This window comes from Anomaloglossus baeobatrachus, chromosome 5, assembly GCF_048569485.1.
Source record: "Anomaloglossus baeobatrachus isolate aAnoBae1 chromosome 5, aAnoBae1.hap1, whole genome shotgun sequence".
Taxonomy (NCBI): Eukaryota; Metazoa; Chordata; class Amphibia; order Anura; family Aromobatidae; genus Anomaloglossus; species Anomaloglossus baeobatrachus.
Genome location: NC_134357.1, coordinates 376,226,205 through 376,253,910, shown reverse-complemented (window position 1 = coordinate 376,253,910; position 27,706 = coordinate 376,226,205). Strand labels below are relative to the sequence as shown.

The 27,706-nt window shown below is 46.9% G+C and overlaps 1 protein-coding gene across 1 annotated transcript in view; it reads right to left on the bottom strand.

Moving 5' to 3' along the window:
• RAB5C (RAB5C, member RAS oncogene family) overlaps positions 1 to 27,303 on the bottom strand; it is a 35,186-nt gene extending 7,883 nt beyond the window's left edge. The window contains exons 1-3 of the mRNA XM_075350015.1: positions 27,194 to 27,303; positions 6,494 to 6,766; positions 2,139 to 2,290 (exon numbers count right to left, since the gene is read on the bottom strand). Coding sequence (XP_075206130.1) covers positions 2,139 to 2,290; positions 6,494 to 6,659 — 318 coding nt within the window. The 5' untranslated portion in view covers positions 6,660 to 6,766; positions 27,194 to 27,303. The remainder of the gene's footprint in view (positions 1 to 2,138; positions 2,291 to 6,493; positions 6,767 to 27,193) is intronic.
• Positions 27,304 to 27,706: the final 403 nt, after the last annotated feature.

The following is a 27,706-nucleotide window of genomic DNA, read 5'->3' as shown; positions in this document are numbered from 1 at the left end:
AATTACTCTTGAAAGCTGAAACCCTCCCAACTTTGGTTTAGGTTATGAAAATAAAGTTGTTGCAAAGCTGAAATATTGATCATTTAATGAACACAGAAAGGTCAGATTTTGGCAAGACAAAAGTTTTGTCGCCCACAGAAAGTAATGTGAAATTCAAACAAATAATTAACTTCTAATACAAAGATATGTTGCATAACATTGGTGAATGACGTTGTGGTGCTATTAGCGCCATATTTAATATTTTGTGTGACTTCCATGAGCTTGAAGGACTGCATCCATGCAGTTCAACAATGATTCATACAATTTACTGATGAAGTCATCAGGAATAGCAAAGAATGCAGTCTTACATGCCTATCTAGATCTAATCTAATCTAGATTCTTTGGTTTGGTCTTCCAAGCTTCTGCTTTCATCCTACCCCAAACATGCTCAATGATGTTCATGTCTGGTGACTGGGCTGACCAGTCCTTGAGCACCTTGATCTTCTTTGCCAGGAGACACTTTGTTGTAGAGATGGATGTATGAGATGGAACACCATCCTGCTGCAGAATTTGACCCCTTTTATGATTGGGAACGTAAGAGGTAGCTAATACTTAATATTTTAGGCTATTGATATTGCCTTCCACCTTGCAAATGTTTCGCACACCCTCATACTGAATGTAACCCCAGACCATGATCTTTCCACGACCAAACTTAACTGTTTTCTGAGTGTATTTTGGATCCATACGGGCTCCAGTGGGTCTCCTGCAGTATTTGTGGCGGATGTGGTGTAATTCAACTGCAGATTCATCAGAGAAATCCACCTTCTGCCACTTTTCCAGCGCCCATCTGTTTAGCAGGCTGTGGGACTTGGCAAATGCCACATGGTTTTGGACCATGGAGGCCATTACGAGACAGAATACTACAAACTGTTCTAGTTGACACAGGGACTTGAGGTGACCAGGCCCGTTGGAGCTCTGCTGCAGTGGAAGAGGGGCTGGCGTTGGATTTTCTAATCAACAAATGTTCCTCCTGAGCAGTTGTCTTGCAGGGTCTGCCAGACCTGGGCTTGTCAAAAACATCTCCAGTCTCTTCAAATTTTTTTTTTTTTTTTTAAATTCTTTGTACTTTATGCTGAGGCACATTAAAAGGTGCCAGCCACCTCTGAAGTGGATCTGGTCTTCAGTCTCTTGATAATCAAGGTTTTGGTTACAGGGTGGATTTTTGGCATGTTGTCAGAGGTCAAGTTGCAGTTGAACTGAAGGTCTGGGGTGCTGGGTTTCTTTCTATACTATACACATCCACTAATTAACTGATCATTTAGTGAGCACGGGTGAGGATGTAAACTAGGATTGGGTGCATTATAGGACAAGGCGACAAAACTTTTGTCTTGCCAAAATCTGACCTTTCTGTGTTCATTAAATGATCAATATTTCAGCTTTGCAGCAACTTTATTTTCATAACCTAAACCAAATTTGGGAGGGTTTCAGCTTTTAAAAGAGTAATTTATAAAACCAATGGATGAATTTAATGTCAGGTTATAAGCTTTATTTACATAACATGGATAAGCGACAGAACTTCTATCAGGGACTGTACATCATATGCACACTAGCTGGCATGGAGTTCCTGCGCAGGCGCACTTTGATCTGGCCTACGGTCTTTAACTTTCTCGGCCATGTACATTACAGTAATTTGGTCTGCTCTCAGTAGGGCAGATCAATGTGCGCCTGCGCAGGACAGCAATGTTGGCTTGTGAGGATAACGTAGACGCGTCTTCCACACTAGGCAGGAAGAGGGAGGACGGCAATCACAGCAGAAAGGAGGCACTGGACCGGAAAGCAGCGACACCCATTGGACCGGACCGCCCCCTAGGGGAGTATAATAAAGGTGTTTATGTTCTACAGCGCATTGTGGGCTCTTGTATACAGTGCTCTGGAATGCTGTATATAAGGCCTAACTGGTGTGGGCCACAGCTTATACATGCCAAATCTGGTGACAGGTTCACTGTAACAAAACAAATATGGCTCACACCTGACAATACAGGGGTGGACAAGCTACGTTAGGAGGCAAAAGTACTGATCACATGGGATTTTCCATCCCTGTTTTATGCCAATATACTACCAGATTATAAAAAGTGTATACAAGTCAGTGGAGTACATACTGTGTTGGTGATGTCATAGACCACAATGGCGGCCTGGGCTCCTCTGTAGTACATGGGGGCCAAGCTGTGGTACCTCTCCTGCCCTGCTGTGTCCCAAATCTCAAATTTCACGGTTGTGTCATCCAGGCACACTGTCTGTGTAAGGAACGCAGCTGTAGACAAAAAGCACAGTTACTTTAGAGACCATGGCTTAAACACACAAGGAAACACACTAACACTAAATAGCTCCTACACTGTGAACACTGATAAGCCAATGCAACAAAACCGCACTACTAACTAGTTTGAATCAGATGAATCATTTTTGTCCACCTTCTAGTTGTTAATGACAATAGCTGAATATTTTGGGCCCTTGTTGTGCTTTAGAATAAATTTGGAGCCAGACAACTCCCTGATAGGAATGGATGATGGATAAGTATCTACCCGTATTTCTCAGCATTGAGGACACCAAGAAATGGGCAATATTGAGGTCTGTAGACCCTGTTATCGGCCAAGGAAACTTGGTGCAGCAGATGAAAGACATCATACTTCTCTTTGAATTCAGATGTCTAGCAGTGCCCTCAGCTCAGAAATGGAAGCAATCAGTGGGACCAGCTACATCCAGCCAGTTTGGAGAGGTCTGGCTAGAAATGGTCTTCATGAAAGAATCTCAGCCAAGAACTACATCTCTAACATAGAAACAAAGCAAAGTGACTCAACCATAGTAGAAAACATAAGAACTGGGGTACAAAAAAAAATGCCAGAAATTGCTCTGTCCTCAGGAGTCAAAATGTGGAATATTTGAGTGTTAAGCCCGCTTTACACGCTACAATTTATCTAACGATGTGACGGCGGGGTCACGTCGTAAGTGACGCACATCCGGCATCATAAGTTACATTGTAGCGTGTGATACCTCCGTGCGGTTGAACGTTAAAACGTTGGTCGCATGCACGTCGTTCAATTACTAAAAATTGAACGTCAGGTTGTTCAATGTTCCCGAGGCAGCACACATCGCAGTGTGTGACAGCCCAGGAACGATGAACACAGCTTACCTGCGTCCCGCGGCTCCCGCCGGCAATGCGGAAGGAAGGAGGTGGGTGGGATGTTTACGTCCCGCTCTTCTCCGCTTCTATTGGCTGGCTGCCGCGTGACGCCGAACGTCCCTCCCACTCCAAGAAGTGGATGTTGGCCGCCCACATCAAGGTCGTATGGAAGGGTAAGTACGTGTGACGGGAAATAATAGTTTGTGCGACACGGTCAACAAATTGAACGTGCCGCACATACAATGGGGACGGTTACGATCGCATACGATATCGTATGCGAAATTGTAAGGTGTAAATCAGCCTTAACATAAGGCAGTTGGTTTGCGGATGGTCTGTGCAGCGTTACAATAATGAGTGTCTGCAGGTAATGGAGGTTCCTTGCAAATCTGGAGCTGCATTTCTGCAAATGGAGTTGGGATTTGGTCAGGGTGGATGGTGTCCTCAATGCTGAGAAATACAAGCAGATACTTATCCATCCATCATGAATACCATCAGAGAGGCATCTGATTGGCTCAAAATGTATTCTACAGCAAGACAATGGCCCCACACATATAGCCACTGTTATTAACCATAAAGAAGAACAAGGCGCCCTGGAAGTGATATGGCACTTTGGCCCCCATAGAAGCCTGATCTCATCATCGAGTCAGTCTGGATTTGCACAAGTCTACAACCACAGAAGGTCTGTGGTTACTTCTCAAAGATGCAGAGCTTCTTCAAAAGCCATGAGCATGTGTACATAGAATTGATGCAGTCTTGAAGGCAAAGGATGGTCACACCAAATATTGGTGTGATTTTATTTCTGAAAAAATTACATTATCTTATGTATTTAAATTATATGCACACACAATCTTCTTACTACACCATCTTTCAGTCCTCATAGGGGACGTGTAAACACACACAAATCCCACTTTTTCCCCTCTTGCCAGCTGAAAAATACAATTCTATATTTCACCCATAACCTTTAAAAAAAGGGAAACAAAAAAAACAAAAAAAACCCCAAAAAGTAAAGCCATTGCAACAAAAAAAATAAAATTTAAATGATTCTTGGATGAGGAGGGAAAAAAAATGATCAAATGCACAAAAATGAAAAAATTGGCTGCAGTGGGAAGGGATTAACAAAAAGTGTAATCTTACAGACTTATCACTAGGACAGAAGGAGGGACGGAGTACAGGTACACGGGGTGCCAAGAGATGGATTTGTCGCTTTAGATAACCGTGGTCCCAGCATAAGGTTATAAATTAAAAGTGCATTCACCATGAATCTCTCAGCTCCTTGAAGATCTGACACAGCAGGGGTTAAAGTGAGGTGACCTGGCACTGATATGTACTACTAAGCTAATCAGCTGACACAACAAGATTGACTGAAAACCTGCTGACTCTCCTTCCTGTGCTACTCAGCAAGGAGCGTTTCCTGCCGCCAAGTCCATAGGACTGGAGGAATTCTGCAAAATGTGAGCGGGCGGGGGCCTGAGCGGATCCCCCAGTCATACATATTTAATACGATCACAGCCTCTATGCTGCCGAAGAGAGTTATTCTCCGACGCCGCTGAAAGCTAATTGTTCATGTGTAAATTTAATGAGCTTATAATTGCGGCCCTCTCTGTATTATCTGGGGAGGAAAGATCCAAGTGATTTGTATATCCCAAAGTAGATCTGAGAAAATAGGGGACAGACGTTTAAACTCAGAACGAGAGAAGCTGAATGCTACAAGAAAATCTGTGCCATTGGGTGCGGGGCCTAAACCGGCTGCATTTGTATAGTCCGTACACCATATCACAGGTCTCCATTCATTTCCTTCCCTCCGACCAAAGTCAGAGGCCGCATTATCTTCTAAAGGGAAGTCCTCCTTTTCTTTATTGACCTTATTCTTTATGCTCATTTGACTTGTATATCTGATGCTATATCCTTGCCTTTTGCTCCTAGAGTATGGAATGATTATTTAGTGGATATATGGATTCCTATTATTATGGTTTTGATAGGTTATTTATCCTAGTCTTGGTACAGCTTGTGGATAACTGTGTACAAGCAGGTTTTTGAGCTTAGGGACTCTACCAGGGATTCCTAGGGTGACTCGACGCCAAGTGGGGGCGCCATTTAGGGTACAAACCTCCGTGGACAGGTAGAGTCAGCACTTAGGGGTAGCACTAGGGCCTTGTAGGTGCTGGCTAAAGGGCGCTTTACACGCTACAATATATCTTACGATGTGTCGGCGGGGTCACATCGTAAGTGACGCACATCCGGCATCGTAAGTTACATTGTAGCATGGAATAGCTACGTGCAATTGAACGGTAAAACGTCCATCGCATACATGTCGTTCAATTCCTAAAAATTAAACGTCAGGTTGTTCATCGTACCCGGGGTAGCACACATCGCAGTGTGTGACACCCCGGGAACGATGAACAGATCTTACCTACCTCCTTCGGCTCCCGCCGGATATGCGTAAGGTAGGAGGTGGGCGGGATGTTTACGTCCTGCTCAGCTCTGTCCCTCCGCTTCTATTGGCCGGCTGCCGCGTGACGTCGATGTGACGCCGAACGTCCTTCCCACTCCAGGAAGTGGATGTTCGCCGCCCACATCGAGGTCATACGGTAGGCAAGTATGTGTGACGGGAAGGAAGTGGGGTGGGGTTACTCGTTTGTGCGACAAGTTCAACAAATTGAACGTGCCGCACATACGATGGGGGCGTGTGCGATCGCATACGATATATGCTGGATCATATGATGTAAAGCAGGCTTTAGTATCATAGCAGGCCAATCTATTTACCTTTTTCTTGCCCTCTACAGTAGTACTTTTGTTTTGAGGCTTTTAAGGTACATCCGCTTATAGTGTTTTAATGCATACCTAATAGTACATTTTTACAAAATTTAAATTTGTTACATTTTTTTCTTTGGGATCCTCTTGTCATTGTTATATTTGTTGGCCGACAAGCTTCCTGGTGCTCTACACTTGGGTCAAAATGTCTCTTGTAGAGAGAAAACCTTGTCCAAATTTTCATTAAAACAAAAGCGAATGTGATTCTTCTATCACTGTCGCTGCAGTAAGACTAATATATGTCATAATAACAAATATTCAGGTGGATGGAAGCCTTAATTAATGGTGTATAAAACAGATTGTTTAGGCAGCGTGGCCCGCTCTGCAAGGACATCTATAGCGAAGACAGGAGCTGTGCAAAGTGGGAGATGGATCACAAGACCCCCTTTATGAAAAATGAAGTGCAGCATTCAGTGCAGGCTTAGCAGCATTAACATGTAGCAGAATCATGCGATTAAAGTCCACTTTCTGTACTTAATTATTAATACAACATGTAAGACACGACAGGATTACAGATTAACCAACCTCCAATAGTGCTCTCTTGGTATTCATGGAACTGGCCCTTGACAAAACGAAGGACAAGACTAGACTTCCCCACCGCAGACTCCCCTAGTAAAACCAGTTTGAACTGACAAATTTTATTGCCGGCAGCCGGCCCATTTGGTCGAGCGTTTCCGCCTCGACCGGCCATTTCTCTGTGTTTTTACAAAGGGGAAGCGAGGAGCCAGCGATGAAGGCACAGGAGGTGAGGACTCTTCTCAGATGGATGACAGTCTTGTTAAAAAGGCACGTAGGGCCCTAAAAGAGGGAGACAAACAAACATGTAATACAAAACTTTTAGCAATGAACATAACTGAACAAAACCCAACATCACATCAGGTTAAGTCACCATGCTAGGCCGGATCTAAGGCCTGAGTCACCCTTGCGAGTGTCTCGCCTAGCATCGCATCACCCGGCACGACCGCACACTCTCCGGACAGGAGTGTGTCAGCTGCGTAGAAATACATGCAACCGACCTGCTCCTGTTCAGAGAGTGTGAGGCTCTGTCGGGTGATGCGATGCGAGTCACTTGCAAGTGTGACTCCAGCCTAAAAGTTGGCTTTACACACTGTTTGCATCGCAAACGACATCGTAACGTCACCGGTTTTGTGACGTTATAGCGACCTCCCCAGCGACATTGCAGTGTGTGAAACACATCAGCGACCTGGCCCCTGCTGTGAAGTTGCTGATCGCTACAAATCGTTCAGGACCATTCTTTGGTCCTTTGTTTCCCGCTGTGCAGCAAAGTCTCAGTGTGTAAAGGGGACTTTACAGCGACTTCGTTAGCTACTTCCCTTTCAAAAAGCTGCTTTACAACGTCCCCAATGACTAGCTAGGTCGTTCTGCAGGTCCGAATCGCTGTTGCGTCGTTGGCCAGGTCTGCCTGTTTGAGAGCTCACCAGAGACTTTGTAGCGATCCCGGCCAGGTTGGGATCGCTAGAAAGTTTCAGTGTGTAAAGGGGCCTTAACACCTATCTGGAGCGTTCCTTGGAGACCTGCATTCACTTTCAGAAAGCCAATGTTTACAATATGGGGAAAGAGACTTACCCAAGTTACAAAAGAGTGACGTGTCATCACTTTGGTCAAACACGATACACAAGACAAACATTTGTCAGCTAAAAGTCAAGAGACTTTTCTACTTTGCTCCAATTGGATTTGATCAGTATACAATGCAGATGGGAACACCGGCTTCTCCTGGCTGGATACACAACTGTATATCGGCAGCAACTCTAAGCCCAACCGTGGGGCCTCAACCTGAACAGTCATATGTCTAGTCGAATTAGTCCAGATCTGGAGACCTACAGTAAAGGTTGTATGCACAATGTGTCGCTGCAGGAGATGCTTCAGGAAAACGCTGGTGGCATTTATCCAGAAGCATTTTTGTGTCTCCTCGGCCAGATTTAGCACCATTTTTTTACTGCATGCATGAACTAGCGAATGGCTTTCAAAATGAAGCGGCCAGGAAGAATAGTCAGTTCACTTCTTTTAACCACTTCACATCTTTGAAAACTTGAAGTGGTTAAAAAGGGATATCCAGGGCTTTCTAATTAAAAAAAAATTATATTTGCCCAAGCAGTAACAGGTATGTAGTTGCCAACTACATGCCTTTTGTACTCGGCGATGTTCTACTCCAACAAAGTAGTCAGACCGCTCCCGACGGCGATTCAGCAGATGTCACATCAGAGCGGCGGCTTTAACGCTCTGCAGACGGGGTGGGACTGCTGACATTGTGCTGATTCACAACCGCTCCACACACAAGATTTGCAGTGGGCACAACAGGCAGGTACCATTTTTTTTTTTGTACAAAGTCTCAGATATGCGCTTTAAAAGCTGCTGAGAAGACTGAGCATGTGGACACCAAATAGTCTTTACATTGTAGTGCAGCGAGTCACTCTTTGTAGCTTTTATTAAATGAGTTTTCAGACAAACTCCAAAAATGTTTAAGCTAATACGTGCTGTATTGTCATAAAACATCCCTACATTATTTTTTTTTTTGTTTTTTAACTTTTGTTCCTCTTAAATTATCCCTTTGTTCTCTGCAGCTGTTTACATGCAGCTCAACTAAACATGACATTTTCCTGTGCCAAACCTCACAGTCAGATCTGGCACTGCCCAGCTTCACTGTCCAGCCCCTTCCCCTGCACACTTATTGGCTTTCAGTATTCTACCCCAGCACCCGATAGATAAATGAATACTATGTAATGAGAATTATGTATAGCCCCCAATGTGAGTATATAGGAGAGATTTTTTTTTTTTTACACACACACACACACACACACACACACACACACACACACACAGAAATCTATAAAATATAGTCCCCACTCTGTCTCCTCTGCTCCCCCTCCCCGCTCTGTCTCTCACCCCGTGCACTGTCTTCTCACCCCGTGCACTTTTCTCTGCCCCCCCTCTCTCACCCATGCTTTATCTTCTCTTCAGTGTTGTGATGGGTGCAGCCTGCTTACAGCTAGGTGATGCAGAGCTCAGTGCTGTTCGCTGGAGTCAGGTGACCCCCTGCTCCTGGCTGTATTCAAAAGCCAAGAACGCCAGAGGCTGCATTCATCACAGTGTGAGGAGAGAGACACAGTTACCCGGGCCCATACATCACAATGAGCTGTGGCAAACAGCGCTGACAATATCCTAGACAGAGAGGGCAACCCTGTTTGTCCAGGACCTAGGCACATACATGGCACAGAAAGCAGGGCACAGGGGGCGGAGGAGAGTAGATGTCAGCTATGATGCCCGTCAACAAGGTCCAGCCGCTGATGACATATCACAGGAAGCAGCAAAAACACGGCAGGAGCAGTCACATGACCGCTCTGTGCCGGGGGAGAAGGGCTGACTGCAGGGCAGGTAGGTAGATGCTATCTACTTACCTGCCCCTATATAGCTTAATAGTGAAATAACAAAAAATAAAGTAAAATAAGCCAGATAACCCATTTAAGCGCTTTTTAAAGAGGTGGATCATGGCATGTACCCTTCTGAAAAAGCCATCGGGTGCATATACCCTTAAGTAGGGCGTTATGTAACAGACCGTACAATACATATTGTGAATCTAGCCTGCAACTGGGGAAGAAATTAGTAGGATTCACACAAGAGCCCCAATCGCCACACACAAAGACGAATAAACTCTGTGTGACAGTAAAACAAGTACCACATGGGTGAAACGGCCAATGCACTATGTGCTGCACCCTGAATAACTTTACAGCATATGAGGACCATGCCTTCACATAGACCCTGGGGATCGGTTTATTGCTACGAGCAGAGTTTGTCTAGCCCATGGCAATCAGCTTGTTGAGGATAGGGTCGTTGGTATTTCTTTTAAATGACAGCCATTCAAGTGAATGCCTAACAGTGCAGCCGTCCATCCTGATGGGGTCCTGAGCTGAGGATAATGGGCTGTAAGCACAGTGCTGGCTTTAGTAAAAGCACAGAGTTAGTAATTGTCGCTATGTTTAGTGCCATTTTTGTACATCTTATACATCTATTAAATAGATGGCCTTTACTGCTGCACGGCAGTGAATAAAATTGGGATTTTATGGTTGCCAGTATTCAGCATCTGCACTGCTGGAAACTGCAAACATTACATAAAAGCTGATGAAAGGATCCTACTAATGTCTGAAAAAGCTGCCAACAGCAGAGACGTGAGTGAAGCCTGGCAAAGATATGGCCACGATATGGTTCATTCCTCATTTCACCGAGCAGAATGGTTTTAGAACATTTTAGGTCACATAACCGAGGTGGTGTGAGAAGCTGGAGCCAACAACGATACAACCTGATAGGGATCGCTGGTAAGTTGCTAGGAGGTTGCTGATGAGAGGTCACACAATCAGACGCTCCAGCGATCCCACCAGCAACCTGACCTGGCAGGGATCGCTGGAGCATCGCTACACGGGTTGCTGGTGAGCTCACCAGCAACCAGTGACCAGCCCCCAGCGACGCACTGAAGCGATGCTGCGCTTGGTAACTAAGGTAAATATTGGGTAACCAACCCGATATTTACCTTGGTTACCAGCGCACGCAGCTACACATGCAGAGAGCAGGGAGCAGCGCACACTGCTTAGCGCTGGCTCCCTGCTCTCCTAGTTACAGCACACATGGGGTTAATTACCCGATGTGTGCTGCAGCTACACGTGCAAGGAGCAGGAGCCAGCACTGACAGTGAGAGCGGCGGAGGCTGGTAATGAAGGTAAATATCGGGTAACCAAGGACAGGGCTTCTTGGTTACCCGATGTTTACTGTGGTTACCTGTGTCCACAGAAGCCGGCTCCTGCTGCCTGCACATTTAAGTCCCCTTTACAGACTGAGACTTTCTAGCGATCATGCTGTACAGCGGGAAACAAAGGACCAAAGAATGGTCCTGAACGATTTGTAGCGATCACAACTTCACAGCAGGGGCCAGGTCGCTGATGTGTTTCACACACTGCAATGTCGCTGGGGAGATCGCTATAACGTCACAAAACCGGTGACGTTACAGCGATGTCGTTTGCGATGTTGCAGTGTGTAAAGCCACCTTTAAGGACAAGAAAATTATGTACTACACTACCTTAGATGAGGTCACCAAAAATCAGTGTGAAAATGGAAGTGTAGCTCTTGGTTTTCACTTTCATTTCTCCAATACAGAGCAATTACCAGAAAACACGTAGTTCTATAGTGGGAGCAGGAAGGTCCAGCTGCGGACACATTTTGTGATGTGCCACATAAGAGCAATATAGGGGCATTGTATCCAAAAACCACCAGGGTGTTGTTTCTGAACAGTTGTAGGGTACCTAGAGTGTTTCAACACCAAAAGGTGTAATACGGGACATCATTCATTATGGTGAGGATGGGTCATCAACGTCAGATTGAGGAGTGCAGATGTTTGCAGCTCATGCGGTGGCCGGATATACAGTGTACACTGCCAGAACAGCACAGCTACGCACCCTGTAATGTGGCCGCTCTCAGATACTGTACCCCTATACACTTCAGCACCAGAGAATGATCCCCTGATTGGTAGGAGTGCCGAGTGACAGACCACCACTGAGCAGACATTGATAAAACTATCCAAAATGTCAAAAAGATGATGTACATACGTCCTAGACAACCCTCTAAGTTCTACTCAGCCCTTACCTGCATTACAGAGGGGTATGCATCTCCTGCTCCCAATACCATAGTAGGCCTTGTGCGCACTAGAAAAAGGAATTTTCTTAAGAAAATTCCGGAGGCTCAGTAAGATTTCCGCACCTGCGGGAAAATACCGCACTGAAATCTGCATCCAAATCCGCATGCGGTTTGTTGCGTTTTGCTGCGGATTTGGTGCGGAAATGCCACAGCCAGCGCCGGACTGGCTACTGGAGGAATCTCCAGTAATTCCAGGCCTGGCTGCGGTTACCTGCATTGAACTTCGGAGTGCAGCCTAGACTAAACTGCGAGCGCCGAGTGATTGATTCCCCAGCGATTGCAGTTTAGTTCAGGCCGTGCTGATCTTCGGAGCTCAGGTGACCGCTCCAGAGTGCAGCCCGGCCTGAACTAAACTGCAATCACTGGGGAATCAATCACTCGGCGCTCGCAGTTTAGTCTACGCTGCACTCAGTTCAGTGCAGGTAACCGCGGCCAGGCCTGGTATTACTGGAGATTCCTCCCGTAGCCAGTCCCGCAGCTACCTGCGGAAAAGAGTTGACATGCAATTGTTTTTGCTGCGGGAATACCGCAGCAAAACATGCAGCTGTCAAAATCCGCCTAGTTCACACAGCATTTTTTTTGCCCATTGGATTTGCTGGTGAATCACTGCAGAGATGGTATGAACATTTTCTGCAGCGAAACATGCAGCAAAACTGTGGGAAATTCCATCTACTGTGCACAAGGCCTTGCACCCTGGACCCAGTATAGATATATAGACACACACACACACACACACACACACACACTACCAATTAGGATTGGTAAACCTACAAATTCGGGGCACCCCCTTTGCTCTTTCCTCTCCAACCTTTCTGCTTTTTCTTCTACATTTTTAGAAGTACTAATCTTGATGTATGGGTCCAGGGCCCTCTTTAGGTGATATATTCCTTTAGGAGACGCTCACAGTATTTTATGATGATTTTGCAGCAGATTCTACCCTGACGTCCACTGTATTTGTGCTGATACTTTGAGATTTGCAACTTTTAATTTTCCTTTCATTGAAATGTGTGAGGGCTATTTATTGTGTGTCGGCCTGCACTTACATTTATGACATAATAGCAAAAAAAAAAAAAAAAAAAAACAAACCATTTTCATTGCTTTTTTTTTTTCTTTTTAAAGAAGTGTGGTGACAGACAGCCTCACATTACTGGATTACAACTTTTTCTGTAACACTGCTGGGTTTTGACATTATATTGTTTTCCCCCCACATTGATCACATTCCAGGTGTCGCTACTTGAAATCTCTCTCAGCCAGACATTATACTGGTCCTGACTATAGCCAGTAAGCTGCCCACCCAAAACCGTCTCTTGTGCAGAAGGGCAGCACTGATAACGTGTGTAACCAAGTCTGCCTTCAGGCTCAATAATCCATCAAGACACAGTGGGCCTCGTTCTGTTCCAATTTTTCCTTCTCACCTTCCTAGAACTTGAGTTGTATAAGGCTATGTGCCCACGGGAGTTTGCAGATATGTCCGCAGGTTTCCTGCAGCTGATCCCCGGAATCTGCAGCTATCCATATCTGCGGGATTCCAGCGAAATATCTGAGGTAAACTTGCGGACATTCATGCCTCTATCTCCATAGTGGAGGGCCGGGAAACCCGCAGGTAACTCCACAGGAATAATTCACATGCAGTTACGTGTGGCTGTGGGACATCCGCAGCATATTCCACAGCCGCGCATACTGCAGCATGGACACAGCACTCCCCGTGTCCCATAGGATAACATGGGGAGTGTCTGTACTTGCTAAAACCTGCGGATTTATCTAGAAAATGCAGATAAATTTGCAGGTTTTCGGCAACAAATTCCTCGGGTACAGAGTCCAGTGGGCACATAGCCTAAGGGTTTCTTTCTTGCGGTACAATGTGTAGTTTACCATTTTAAGGTTCATACAACTTTTTTTTGGGAGGGGACAAAATTGTTAAAAAAAAAAAAAATTTTAGATTTTACTTCCTTTATGGTAGAAGGGTATATTATACATACATACACAGTATTTTTTGGTTCTCCTTTGGGGCTTGAACCTGCAGTCACCTGCCCACAACAATTAAGACATGGAGGGCTTCATAGGTGTACAGACATGGGCCTACTGTTGGTCTTCCGACCACTATGACAACGCCATTGTCACACTGCAGTCATGTTGCGCAGGTCCGACGGGTGTCAGAAGGGATACTGGCCCACCATTTACAGAAGAGGTTAAAACTATGACTGGAGCTATCCCCAAAACATCCATGTAATGCATATCTGCCTTGCATTGACGTCAGTGGTGACAAATTTTAAAGTGAGCTCTCCGCTGCCCCCGAAAGGTTCCCGAGTTCACTAGATACTGGTGCTCATTCTGGGCATGAATCAATACCAATATCAAACATGGAAGGGCAACAGCTATGTACTTAAAAATGGCTTGTCAATGTGCAATGGCACCCCTACTAACATGGGAAAATGCTTGGATGGACCATATACTGCCCACCTATTGATCAACAAGGAGTGCTGCTGGAGAAAAAACCCTCAGGGATGGTGAACCCTTAGTTTGGGAACCTTTCCTTTAGGATCAAGATTACTTCTCAACAGAACATTTAAAAGATGGGTTTATGTGGTGTGAACCTTTACATTACACTAAAATGAACACCTCCGATGGATCTGTGTTACTATGAGGGAGCACTTCACCCCAAATTACAACAAAGCTGACAAGATCCAGAACTATTTATTCATGCCCAGGGTCAGCACCTGCATCCAGTGAACCCAGGAAAGTTTTGGGACCACTAGAAGGCCCACTTTGCAATTTGTGACCACTGATGCTAAAGCACTGCAGATATGTGCACTACATGGATGGAAGGTCAGGGCCGGGTGGAAGACAAGTACATGAAGCCATATTTTGGGACTGTCCAGCTCTGTCATAGATAAACGTAGTTTCAATATCAGAGCACAGATCGCACGCAGGTTTCTTCCTGGGATTGTGGACAGTAAATAGTCATTACTTCCTCTACCCGTAAGGAAGTGAAGTTGAGCAAAATTACCCAAGTCACTTAGGCTAAAAAAAATATAGCAGAAATTGTACTTAAGCCTATAATGAAGAGGGGGTTTCCAGGATAAAGATGGCCTTTCCCTAGATCACTTTCACCATTTACCAGAAAACTTTGCACACTAATTTTTGGGACTGCAACTCGCTCCCGTTTACCACAATGTAATCGAGCTGCAGCACTGAGCACAGCCACTACGGAACATTTGGCACTTCCCCAGCTAATGGCAGGTGCGCAGAAAGCCGGCACCCACCCACCCATCACCAATAGCCTAAACACTGATAAGGAAATGGCCAACGCCACACGTAATTCAGGAGCATTTGAGCAGAAATATTAAAGGGAACCAATCACCAGGATTTTCGCATATAACCTAAAGCCAGTGTTACACTGGCACTATCAGGCTGAGTCTATACATACCTGTAGTGGTCAGCTCAGATGTATAGGTTTTGAAATCCAAGAAAGTAAAGTTTATAAAATGAGCAGCTTCTTAAGTGACAGCAGCTGAGGATCAGATAATTATGAATACCCCTCAGATATTATCTCCTACCCCTGTTAGCATTAGCAATATACAATCGATTTAACTTTTCTCTAGCAGGACATGTGAGGTCATACCCATGTGACAGAAGGGGCGGGGCCTCAGCCAACAGAGAAATGTTGCTTCCTGGTATCAGCTTTGTTGGCTGAGGCCCCGCCCCTTCTAATCACATGGGTATGACGTCTCACAGGTCTTGCTAGAGAAAAGTTTGTATAATACTTATGCTAATCCTAAGTATTATACAAACTTTTCTCTAGCAAGACCTGTGTGATGTAATACCCATGTGATTAGAAGGGGCAGAGCCTTAGCCAACAAAGCTGATACCAGGAAGCAACATTTCTCTGTTGGCTGAGGCCCCGCCCCTTCTGTCACATGGGTATGACCTCACACGTCCTGCTAGAGAAAAGTTAAATCGATTGTATAATACTCATGCTAATGCTAACAGGGGTAGGAGATAATATCTGAGGGGTATTCATAATTATCTGATCCTCAGCTGCTGTCAATCAAGAAGCTGCCAATTTTATAAACTTTACTTTTTTGGATTTCAAAACCTATTGTGATAACACGCTTGGGCTTCTCCCTTCCAGCTAAACCATACAAACATCAAGCACTGCTCCCACTCACAAGTATCTCCTACAGTACACAGACAGGCTGTGTTCCCAGATGCAGAGCCTCTCCCAACTTCCCAGCCTCCTTTTACATCCATCCTTCACCTCCCATTAATCCAGTAGTAGCCAGGTGATCCTGACCAGGCTAAGTCACATAGGACTGATCCGGAGGTGAGATATATCTGCCCTCATCCAGTAATCCCACATGAGTCTCACATATCTCCCCCCTCTGCTCAGACCACTGCAGCTGAGCAACGGAACTCAAAAAACAGTGCACACGAGACAGGGCATCAGCATTCCCCATCTGCACCCCAGGGCGGTGCTCCACTGTAAAACGGTAGGCCACCGGGTCACTCGGCCATTCTGTTCCCTATTCAAGTGCATCCACTTGAGGGGCATGGTCAGTGATCAGACAGAACCTCCTTCCTACAAAGTAATATTTGAGGGACTCTAGAGCCCAATTAATGGCTAAGCATTCTTTTTCCACTATTGCATACTTCCGTTCATGCTTAGTTTCCGACTGAGATCAAGGACCGGATGTTGCTCTACGTCCTTCAGTTGTGACAATACGGCCCCTATACCGATGTCGGAAGCGTCCGTTTGGTCCATGAACTCGCTGCGGAAGTCAGAAGTCACTAGCATAAGTTGAGAGACTAGAGCTAGTTTTAAGTTATGGAAGGCTTCTTCGGCTGCAGAGGTCCATTTGATCATGACAGAGTCTTTCCCTTTGGTAAAATCTGTCAGGGGGAACAGCGATGGCAGCAAAATTGGGAATGAACCGTCGGTAATAGCCGGCTATTCCCAAAAAAGCTCTCACCTGCTTCTTGTTGACTGGTTGCGGCCAGTTCTGAATGGCTTGTATCTTGTCAAACTGGGGCTTAACGATTGCCCTCCCTTGCTTTTTAACGGGGTGACCTGTCCCTCCCAAATTTCCTTAGCGACATCTAACAGTCCACGGGGACGTCGGGCGTCCAGAAGCTCGAAAGGCGAGAACCCGGTGGAAGACTGTGGCACCTCCTGGATGGCAAAACGCAAATACGAGAGTAAGTAGTCCCAGTACTTCCCGTCCTTGTCTATCACCTTTCGAGCATCTGTTTCAAGGTTTTGTTAAACCGTTCAACCAGTCCGTCCGTTTGAGGGTGATACACGAAGGTGCGCAACTGTGCCATTTGTAACATCCTGCAGAGCTCTTTCATTACTTTGGACATGGTCACTGGGTCCTTCTCCCATATCACACGATCAACAGAGCGAGAGATGGTTGTACAATCCAAAGAGCATTTATTCCAAGCAAATCAAATGGTTCATAACAATCCACAAAACACAGGGAAAAATTAGTCCAAAAATATGAATATAATCCAATAAGCGATAAATAAAATGTCCAGTTTCTCTCTGGGAAGCCATAGCTTCTCCCAGAGGTTCAGTCTTCCTGTTTCATACTTGAAGTTCTCCAACAGACTGCCTGAATCTCCCAGGTAAGCAGAGAGTTTACAGTAGGTGGATCTCACGCCCCCTCCCCCGACTTAGGAACAAAAGGCTGGCAGGGGAGGAATTGAACCTGCAAATGGGACAATGTACACAGAAGCAGCACAAACAAGACAGTGAACCATGCCCAAACACCAACCCACACAAAACGGTACACAATCCACAATATTCCACCATCACAGGCATAAAGGGGGTCCCTTGGTCTGAATATTTGTTTTGTTTCGAGTAGTCTCGAAGTAGTCTCGAAAGCTTGCAATTATTACCATCTTTTCGGTTAGCCATTAAAAGGTATCAACCACTGAGCACTCTCCGTTCTTTTAAACAATTTTTTAATTTGTTTTGGGACATCGACCCGACTAAAGACATGGACCAGCACCTTGGCAATGGTCTGGTGGCCGTGTTACGCAAAGGGTTGGCCTTGGGGGTAACGTGTGGCATAATCCAAGATGACAAGGATGTGCTGGTGGCCTCGTGCAGACTTGGGGAGGGGTCCAACTAAATTCATCCCAATCCTCTCAAACGGGATCTTAATGATAGGCAGAGATACTAAGGGGCTACAAAAACGGGGCCTAGGCACAGAGATTTGGCAGTCGGGACAAGACTCGCAATAGGTGCGAATATTGTGATGCATGCCTGGCCAAACAAAACAGTGTAATATCCTTTTGGTGTTTTTTTGGACACCCCCCCTGGGGTACTAATTGGTTCTCCCACGACGGCCAAAAGTTGGGAAAATCCCTGCCCAAAATGATATCATGATCATGCAATAACGCTGGGACTAGTCCCACCTTATTATGCACAGACCCATAGGGCGTAGTAATGCAGGAGACCGTTGTGAGGTACGAGCAGGTGTTTCCATGCACACGTCACATAACATTTGCCACCAGACTGGCCTTTACCAGAGTCACCACACTCCCCGAGTAACAGCGCAACAACAGTATTGCCATCAATGGACACTTCACACAGGTGTTTTTTCATATCGCCTCGACATGCAGCAATACACACTACCCGTACAACCATAGCCATGCATTTTTCAAAGTCTGTGACATCGCACTGCATTGGTTCTGTAGTTACTGGACAGTTTGCAGTAATGTGGCCCACCTCCTGACAGCGGAAACAAAATGTGGCCCCTTGCTAAGACCATAGTTTGGCACCTTAGGCCTCAGAGGGCCAGCAGTCCTGTTTTCCTCCTCCACTGCCTTAGAACATTTTCCTCCTCCTCCCCTAGACCCTGGAACAGTCTTAACAGACCCTTATCTAGAAGGGGAAGAGGGAGGATGTGTAGCGTCATCCATAAGTCCTTCTGCCAAGGAATAACACTCCACTAGCTGATCCGCTGTCGTGGGGTTTCCATGGCTTACCCATTTTCTCAGAGCTGGCGGTAGAGCTTAGGTACTTACCGAGGATGATTCTTTGTATCATCTCTGGCGCCGTCAAAACCTCAGGCTGTAGCCATTTCTTGGTCAAGTGAATAAGGTCCAACATCTGTGACCACGGTGGGTTATTGGGCTGATAAGTCCATTGATGATCCAATATAAGAAGAAACGGCACTCACCAGGTCTTTGCTGTGCAGGGTACGGTTTATTTCAAACGTGGAGGTTACATGTGCGGAGAGGGCTGGTGGGGAGGGAGAGCACGCCGGACTGTTCAAACGTGGTCAGGTAAGCTTCCACATCGTTCTCTGTGGTCAGTTTCTGCCAGTACCGACTCACATGAATCACCCTCTGGTCGGCCTCCGCATTACCCTCAGGTACGGTCGCCAGACGCTGCACCACCTGCTGCAAAAGTTGGCGGTCTCTAACCGTCGTTTCCATGAGTTCCTTCAACTGTGCCGACATCAAGCGATTTAGCTTGTTGCTGCACAGCTGTGGATTGTACCAGCGCTTTTACCACATCATCCGTTATGATGAGTTTTAACGTGCTGCCCGCATTCACCACAATGTGATAACACGCTCGGGGATCGCCTTTGCAGGTTCAAAGGGCACGTAGATTCGGTATTCACTTCAGGTAGACAGCGAAATTCCAGGTGTAATGGACGCTTGGTCTGGTTTATTGCGGTCAAGCACAGAAAAAAAAAAAAAAAAAAAAAAAAAACACACAAGACACCAACAAAATAAATCCTTGCCTGTCCGGCACTAACTATACAGGATGATATCCTAACTACAGACTGGAGGGCTTCTCACTTCCAGCTAAGGCTACTTTCACACATCCGGTTTGAGCACTGCGGCTCAATCCAGCTGTGAAATCTATGCAACGGATGCGGCGAAAACACCGCATCCTTTGCATAAGTTTTTACATGCGGCCCGTCCGTTTTTTTCCGATTGTGGCACGCTACTGAGCATGCGCAGTGGAAGAAACCGCATGCGGCAGCCGGATGCGTTTTTTCCGCATCGCGCCGCCCATAGGCTTGCATTGAAAAATGTGCCGCAGCGGGTGGATGCGTTTTTTTTGGCGGACAAAAAAAGTTACACGATACGTTGCCTCCGGCCGCCGCTTTACTTAATTTTGCCGCATCCGGAAAAAAACGGATGCAACGCAAAGCCATCAGGCACAATCCGGTAACAATGCAAATCTATGGGGATAAAACGGATGCGGTACCGTAACAGTTTTACCCGTTTTTTTCCGGATTGTGCCTGATGGAAAAAACCTGATGTGTGAAAGTAGCCTAAACCATACAAACAAACATCGAGCACTGCTCCCACTCACAAGTGTCTCCTATACAGACAGGCTGTGTTCCCAGATGGAGACCCTCCCCCAACTTCCCAGCCTCCTTTTACATCCATCCTTCACCTCCCATTATTCCATTAGTAGCCAGGTGATCCTGACCAGGCTAAGTAACATAGGACCGATAGCGGGGCAAGATATACCTGCCCTCATCCACTAATCCCACAGGAGTCTCACACTATACATCAGAGCTGACCACTACAGGTATGTATAGAATCAGCCTGATAGTGCCAGTATAGCACTGGCTTTAGTTTATACACAAAAATCCTGGTGATTGGTTCCCTTTAAGGCTGGAGGTTTAGGCCTGATCAGGGTCTATGAAAGGTGTCAGTTCGCGTCATTACAACCTACTCAGGCCAAGAATTGGCAAATATGTAACTACCGTATATTACCAGGATAATCAATCTACACTCACTTCTGCATTGCGAGTGAGTAGGCATCTGTAGAAAAGTCCCCGTTCCTGCTCACCACCTGATATGGACGCGAGTGGTGCCGGATAGCCCCTTTATTCTAGGGTGAAACTGAAATTACATTTTATCAACTGTTCTATTCATATGAATGGGGCTTGCAGAAATCCACGAAGTTGCCACCGAAAATAACTCATTCCTTCCAATCATTTGAACGGGGTTTAGTCACAAAGTTTTGTAATTAAAACTGTTCACCCTTATCTTCAAAATTCTGCTTTTAAAGCACCACTCCAGCATATTTTTTATTTCGTCACTGGAGTGGTGCCTTAGATCCAAGTCCCCTGCCCCCAGTCTTATACTCACCCTCCGCCATCTTCATCCGTTTGCACCACTACTGACTGTCTATGGCAGTTTGTGACCTGCCGGCGGCACTACCGTTTCATGAAGCGTGCAAGAGGTCACAACTCGATACAAGTCTAGGAGAGCCTTGTTCTGGCTCGCAGAGATGCACCGAGACCCTGTGATATAACTTCTAACCAGTCAGTAGTTACAGTCACAAGATGGCACCACAAGATTGGAGCAATGACAAAAGAAAGATGAAGCTGCCGGAGGGCAAGTAGAGGATCAAGGGTAGGAGACTTAGATTTAAAATCACCACTCCAGCGGTGAAATAAGACAAAAAAAAAAAAATAAATAAAAAAATGCTGGAGAGGCGATTTTAAAAGGAACCTGTCCCCTATGCCCTCCAATCCAGCAGCAGTCACATCTGTATAACTGAATCCCCTGCCCAACCAGCCCTGCATAATGTTACTTAACTCCATGATTAAAAAAAGGATTTATGAGCTCTGCTTTTCTTATGCTAATTAGGACTTAAACTAGTCGATGAGCCGTTAGTTTCCCGGACTAGTAGGCCCTCTTTGCGTGATATCACACGCACACAGACTTGACAACAATTTCCAGAGATATATATCTCTCTATATCTATATATCTATATCTAGAGCGTCCCGACTTCAGAGTGGCACAATGCACTTGATCAGAACAAAAGCTTCTGCACTTCGGGTCGCCTCTCAGAATCTTGGACGTGTACACCTGGCTTCAGAGGCGCAGTGACTCTGCCGAAATGAGCCACTCGTGTGCACAGGATTTCCAGGAGCCGACTGCGACGCTGGCTCGTGGAAACCAAGTTATACCCACAGGGGACTGGAATACAATAACCCAAACGACATCCTACAGTCACCCTGCCTAGGTGGCTGCTATTCTGGGGAAACTTGTAGTGGCAGAGCAATTTTCTCAAGATGAGTGACAATAGCCCCAAAATGTGGGTTAAATTTACTTTGGCAATGCATTTTATGGAGGAAAAATTACTACAAATAGGTCACTAAAAATCCCCAGTGCTGCATCTACTTCTTGTCTATTGAAGTATATGGACATCACAGGCGGGTTCCTTCACTCGCATCCCCTTTTATTAGCCAGACACCCTGACTATTTGCTACATGGTCACCACTGTCTGCAATATGTTGGAAAGTTTAGGATGAGATTGCCAAGGCCTTTATTTCTGAAGAGCCTTCTTTAATTTATAAAGGAAAACCTCAAAAAGTCAACATTACCGTCTTGTACAGTCAGTAATTAGGCAGTGCAGTGTCCTAGCGTATGTACACTTACAGAAGGCGATAAATCAACTACCAAGTGTAATTTCTTAGAAAACACAAGAGCAGAAAGATGCACTCCTGCTTTGCAAACAAGTGTGGCCATAGTTATATCCTGCTACAGAGGCCCGGGACCTCCAATCCAGCCATCACATCCTACTGCAGCACTCCGTGACTATGGCTGGGTTGGGGTTCCCGTCCTACTACAGCTGCCCAGGACCCCCGACTCTGCCATTGTCACATCCTACTACAAAGGCCGGGGAACCCAGACGTAGTCATGTTCTGCTATAGTGGCCCGGGACCACCAACCCAGCCAAAGTCACATCTTACTATAGAGGGCAGAGACCCCCAACTTGTTCATTGTCACATCCTTCTACAGAAGCCCGGGACCTCCAATCCAGCCATCATCCCATGAGCCCCAACCCAGCCATAATCACGACCTACTAGAGCGGCTCAGGATCCCCTACCTGGACATCGTCACATCCTACAACAGTGGCCCCGGGACCCAGACAAGGCCAGAGCCATGTCCTACTACCAGAGAGCTGCTCTGTACTTTAGGCCTCACAACAGACCTGGGGATCTAAGTTTCTAAAGTACAAACAGATGGTCCCTTTTCCATATTTCACAAAAGATCAGCAAAAGGAAATCTGTAGTTGTCATATTGTGTTCAGTCATCAGTCTGCATGGGGCTAGTAATCTAGAGGTTAGACGTTCCACCAGGTTCTGAGTCATCCATTAAAGTCTCCTTAGTAAAGTCTTGCGTCAACGGATGGGGAAAACCTTGGCCAGCTACTAACACATGCAGCCATGTTCAAAGGTTCTCCTGACAGCAGACCGGTGTAACATTACAGTAACAAGGAAGCACGTAGAAAAATATCAACAATCTCACTCTAGAAACCAGAGAACACCTAAGAGACTGAGCCAAAGCCTACAAACAGGAAGGTCAGATTTGGCCAATATTAATAGGAGGCCAAGGTAAAGTAGCTCAGGACTGATGAGATGCACTACAAATCTCAGCACTATGAAGATACAGCAGAGAAAAGACCTGGCTCACTCTTCGTATTCTTTGCAGGGTCTTATGAGCTGGAGTGGAAGCCCATTAGGGCTGCTTACCACTATGGACCCCCATTCGATGGATCTAACCGAAGGGCTTAACATGCAGAATAAGTGTATAATCAACATGTCCTTCTTTTGGAAGATTTTTTGCAAGACAAAGACTTTTTGTGGAGTGGCTGAATGAGGTTATAAAGATTTCTAAGAATTAGAGGGAAATATTAGATTCCTGTAATGTGAACAGGTTGACCGAATGCGTCCGCATGCTCCAGGTGATCCATTGCCTGTTCCTGCAGCAGGAGTCCCTAGGATCACCCCCATAACAACACCCTAATCTACTAATGGACAGTAAAGGTACCGTCACACATAACGAGATCGCTAGCGAGATCGCAGCTGAGGCACGGTTTCTGTGATGCAGTAGCGATCCCGTTAGTGATCTTGTTATGTGTGGCACCTACCAGCGATCAGGCCCCTGCTGTGAGATCTCTAGTCGTTGCAGAATGGTCCAGGTCATTTTCTTCAAAGGCGATGTCTTGCTGGGCAGGACACATCGCTGTGTTTGACACTGTGTGACAGGGTCACAGTGACTGCTGAGATCGTTATACAGATCGCTACTGCGACCTGTATCATTCCTGCATCGCTGGTAAGGTCTGACTGTGTGACATCTCACCTGCGACCTCCCAGCGGCTTACCTGCGATCCCTATCAGGTCGCATCGTTTTCGGGATCGATGGTAAGTAGTTGTGTGTGACTGCGCCTTGAGTTGTAGAATGTACTAAATGCAGATTATGGCTGTGCACTTTAGGAGGCGGTTATCGACCCCCTGTCAGGCCACATATCTGTGAATGTAGGGGGGTCACCTGCATCTGCCTAGTTATACTGCTACTTAAAGTGCAGCAGAGTAATGTGCATCTAATTTACTATGTGGCCCTAGGGTGGATGCTCGGTACAGCATTGACAAACACGGTGCCATCGGCAGACGTCTATCAAACGAGCCTATGAGCTGTGCCCTTAGCCTGACTGCCCACAGAGGTCACTGAGCCTTTAATTACAAGGATGTTGGAGATCTATTCCAGTAACTTCAGGGATATAAAGGTGAATCCTTCCAACATGGCCTCAGGGCACTAACAGGTGAACACACAAGTGCAGTAATGCTAGAGGTGCGCGAGCAACGGGATTTATCTGACCAACATCCACTGGCTTTCATAAGTGGACGCCGGACACCCAGTCAGGTGGCCCATGGCAGAACTAAAACAAAACACTTACCTGTCAGACCCCAGCTGATCCTCCACACCTACACTTATGTCCCCAGCCCGTCCCCTTGCCTTCTCATCCAGTGTGAGACATCAGGTGACCACTGCAGGCAATCAGCGGCCACTGTTTTCCTGCTGCAGTAATGTTTCGTATCAGCTACAAGTTGAGTGTCTACGGCCCGCTTCACACATCCAGCATTTTGCCGGATTGTCGGACCCGGCACACTCCAGTACAGTGCAATACAGTACAATGGCATTGCGGCAAGTAATCTCCGGTCACATGCTGTTATATGACCGGAGCTTGCTGCAATGCCATTGTACAGTATTAGGCTGCTTTCACACATCTGGTTTTTGCAGTGCGGCACAATACGGCACTTTGCAGAAAAAAAACGCAACCTTTTTTTGCCGTTGGTTGCGGTTTTTCCGCATAGACTTGCATTAGCGCCGTATCGTGCCGCATGGTCTTGCGTTGTGTCCGATTTTTGCCGGATGCGGCACATTTAGCCCATGCAGCGGCCGGATGGAACGTTGCCTGGCACGTTTTTGTGCGGCGAAAAAAACGCATCGATGCGGCACGATTTACAATGCAAGCCTATGGATGCCAGAAGAGGCATCCTGCGACAAACCGCATCCGTCCGCCGCATGCGTTTTTTTGCACTGCGCATGCTCAGCATCAAGCCGCATCCGTCAAAAAATGGACGGGCTGCATGGAAAAACTTATGCAACGGATCCGTTTTTTTCGCCGCATCCGTTGCATAGGTTTTTGAGCCGGATTGAGCCGCACTGCAAGAACCGGATGTGTGAAAGCAGCCTTAACACTGTACTGGAGAGTGCCAGATCCGGCGAAATGCCGGATGTGTGAAACGGCCCTTAGCTCTCTTCTGGATGATGTCACCACTGCAGCCAATCAGTGGCTGCAGGTCAACTGCAACCTTCACATTACATCACCACTGGAAGAGGAAGTCAAGAATCAGAGATTATGAGTAGCAATACAGAACAATTTGAGGTCCTCTGTGTTTTTACTTTTAAAGCTGCGTATTTGTAGTTGACTATTAAAAGGTAATCCCGCAGTCTCAAGAAGAAAAAAAAAAAAAAAAAAAAGTCTGTTAACCGTCTTTACCCTCCGCTTACAGATTCCATAGTTACCAGGGCCGTGAATGTTATGGGGTCTCTACACCCATGTAACCGTTGGCACTGATGAGAAGTCAGATATGACGTGACTGTGCTGCTCTGAGCATCCACCGTGAACCCGACATAACTGGCTCATTCATAGCGGTAGTCTCTGATCTCAGGTGAAACCTCTTACTTGCATCTTCCAGAATGAGCAGGTTTAGAAGGTAGAGGACCCGGTGCTGCTACATGTACACTCCGGATATGCGACTCCCTCAGACAGTACCACTGACTGCATATAGAATGGAGGAAAGACCTGCAGGTGAGGAGAATAAAGGGGAACTCGATGCCCAACATTATGCTTAGTGCAGGGGTTGAGTGGTGACAGAGACCACCAGTGGGAGAATCTATGATGTGCCCCTTCCCCCTGTTACTAACAAAGCAAAGTGACTGCTCCTATGGCCAGTGAACCGTCCGATAAACTGATCTCATTTCGTAATGAGCCAAGTAGAAAATCTGCAAATCCCTTTCTTGGCCACCAGGAGCCCCCCTCTATAAATTGCTGTGAAATGTAATCCACCTCCAGGACGGATTACAGGAGGGCTGTAATAATGGATAAGGTCATAACAGGCCGGGCAAACCGGGAAGGAAGCTCCTGCACCTATAGTACTGGCAGAATTGTGATAATGAAAAACCAGCCACTCCAAAAGAGCATGGACATGGGGTCAGTACCTCGATATACTGGACAGTTGTAATGTGTTGCAGCGATTGTGGTCAGTAAGATGGCGCTTTTTTTCATGTTTTGTAGGAGAGGACTGGTGGGCTGTAAACACTACGTGGTGATAAGTCTGGAGCCAATAAGGGGGCGATTGCAGAGATCCCAAAGACAGTCAGCAGGGCCATGACCCTGGGCACAGTGGACAGGGGGGCGCCAGCCTCCAGATGGGCACAGTGGACAGGGGGGCGCCAGCCTCCAGATGGGCACAGTGGACAGGGGGGCGCCAGCCTCCAGATGGGCACAGTGGACAGGGGGGCGCCAGCCTCCAGATGGGCACAGTGGACAGGGGGGCGCCAGCCTCCAGATGGGCACAGTGGACAGGGGGGCGCCAGCCTCCAGAAGGGCACAGTGGACAGGGGGGCGCCTGCCTCCAGAAGGGCACAGTGGACAGGGGGGCGCCTGCCTCCAGAAGGGCACAGTGGACAGGGGGGCGCCTGCCTCCAGAAGGGCACAGTGGACAGGGGGGCGCCTGCCTCCAGAAGGGCACAGTGGACAGGGGGGCGCCTGCCTCCAGAAGGGCACAGTGGACAGAGGGCAGACTGCCTCCAGAAGGGCACAGAGGACAGAGGGCAGACTGCCTCCAGAAGGGCACAGTGGACAGGGGGGCGCCTGCCTCCAGATGGGCACGGATGCCCGGATCCGTGGGATGATCACTAGTGGGGCCTCCTGTCCTGCAGATTATCACTCAGACATGTGCAGCCATCACAGAAGGACATCACAGCTGGTAGCCCGTCTGCTGCTCCAGAGGCCGGACATGGCACCAGAGAATGCAGTGAAGGCTGGGACTTGTAGTCCCACAGCAGGTTTGGCGGTAGTAAAGCCCATGGCCGGCTCCTACTCACTATCCCGGTATAGCTAGTCACCTCTATCCGCTGCCTCACACACAGGCGCCCCTTTGCACGGAGCTAACACCCCAGACCCACCTGTCCGCTCGTATCCGCCTCCTCACTCCCGCCGGGAGACCCTTCTCTTCTTCCTTCTCCTCCGGCCTCAACTTCCGCCTTTCCTGTGCCACTTCCGGGTACACCCCACTGTCATCCGCTGTGATTAGTGTGTTCTGTAAACTGACAGCAGAATAAGCCAATCATAACGTCAAGTTGTCAAAGTCACGCCACTTTTTTCGGAAGTGATGTAAGAGACGTGATGGAATGCGGAAACGATGCCGAAATGGATGACGGGAGTTGTAGTTTCTCGTAGAGGAAGTCTAGTGATTGCGCTTGACTGTTTAGGACGAGGGCGTGCAGCAGGCGGGGCCGACACTGACCGGCTCAGCAGCTTTCTCCACGGTTTGGAGTTTTCTTCGATATTGTCATCTTTTCCAAAGCCCGTATGTGTGTACTACTCAAGTCACCCTTGTAACTGATGGTATCAACAAAAGAGTGGAAGGCTGTGTGCAGGAAATCTTGCAACTTTATTTAAAGGGATCCTGTCAGGAG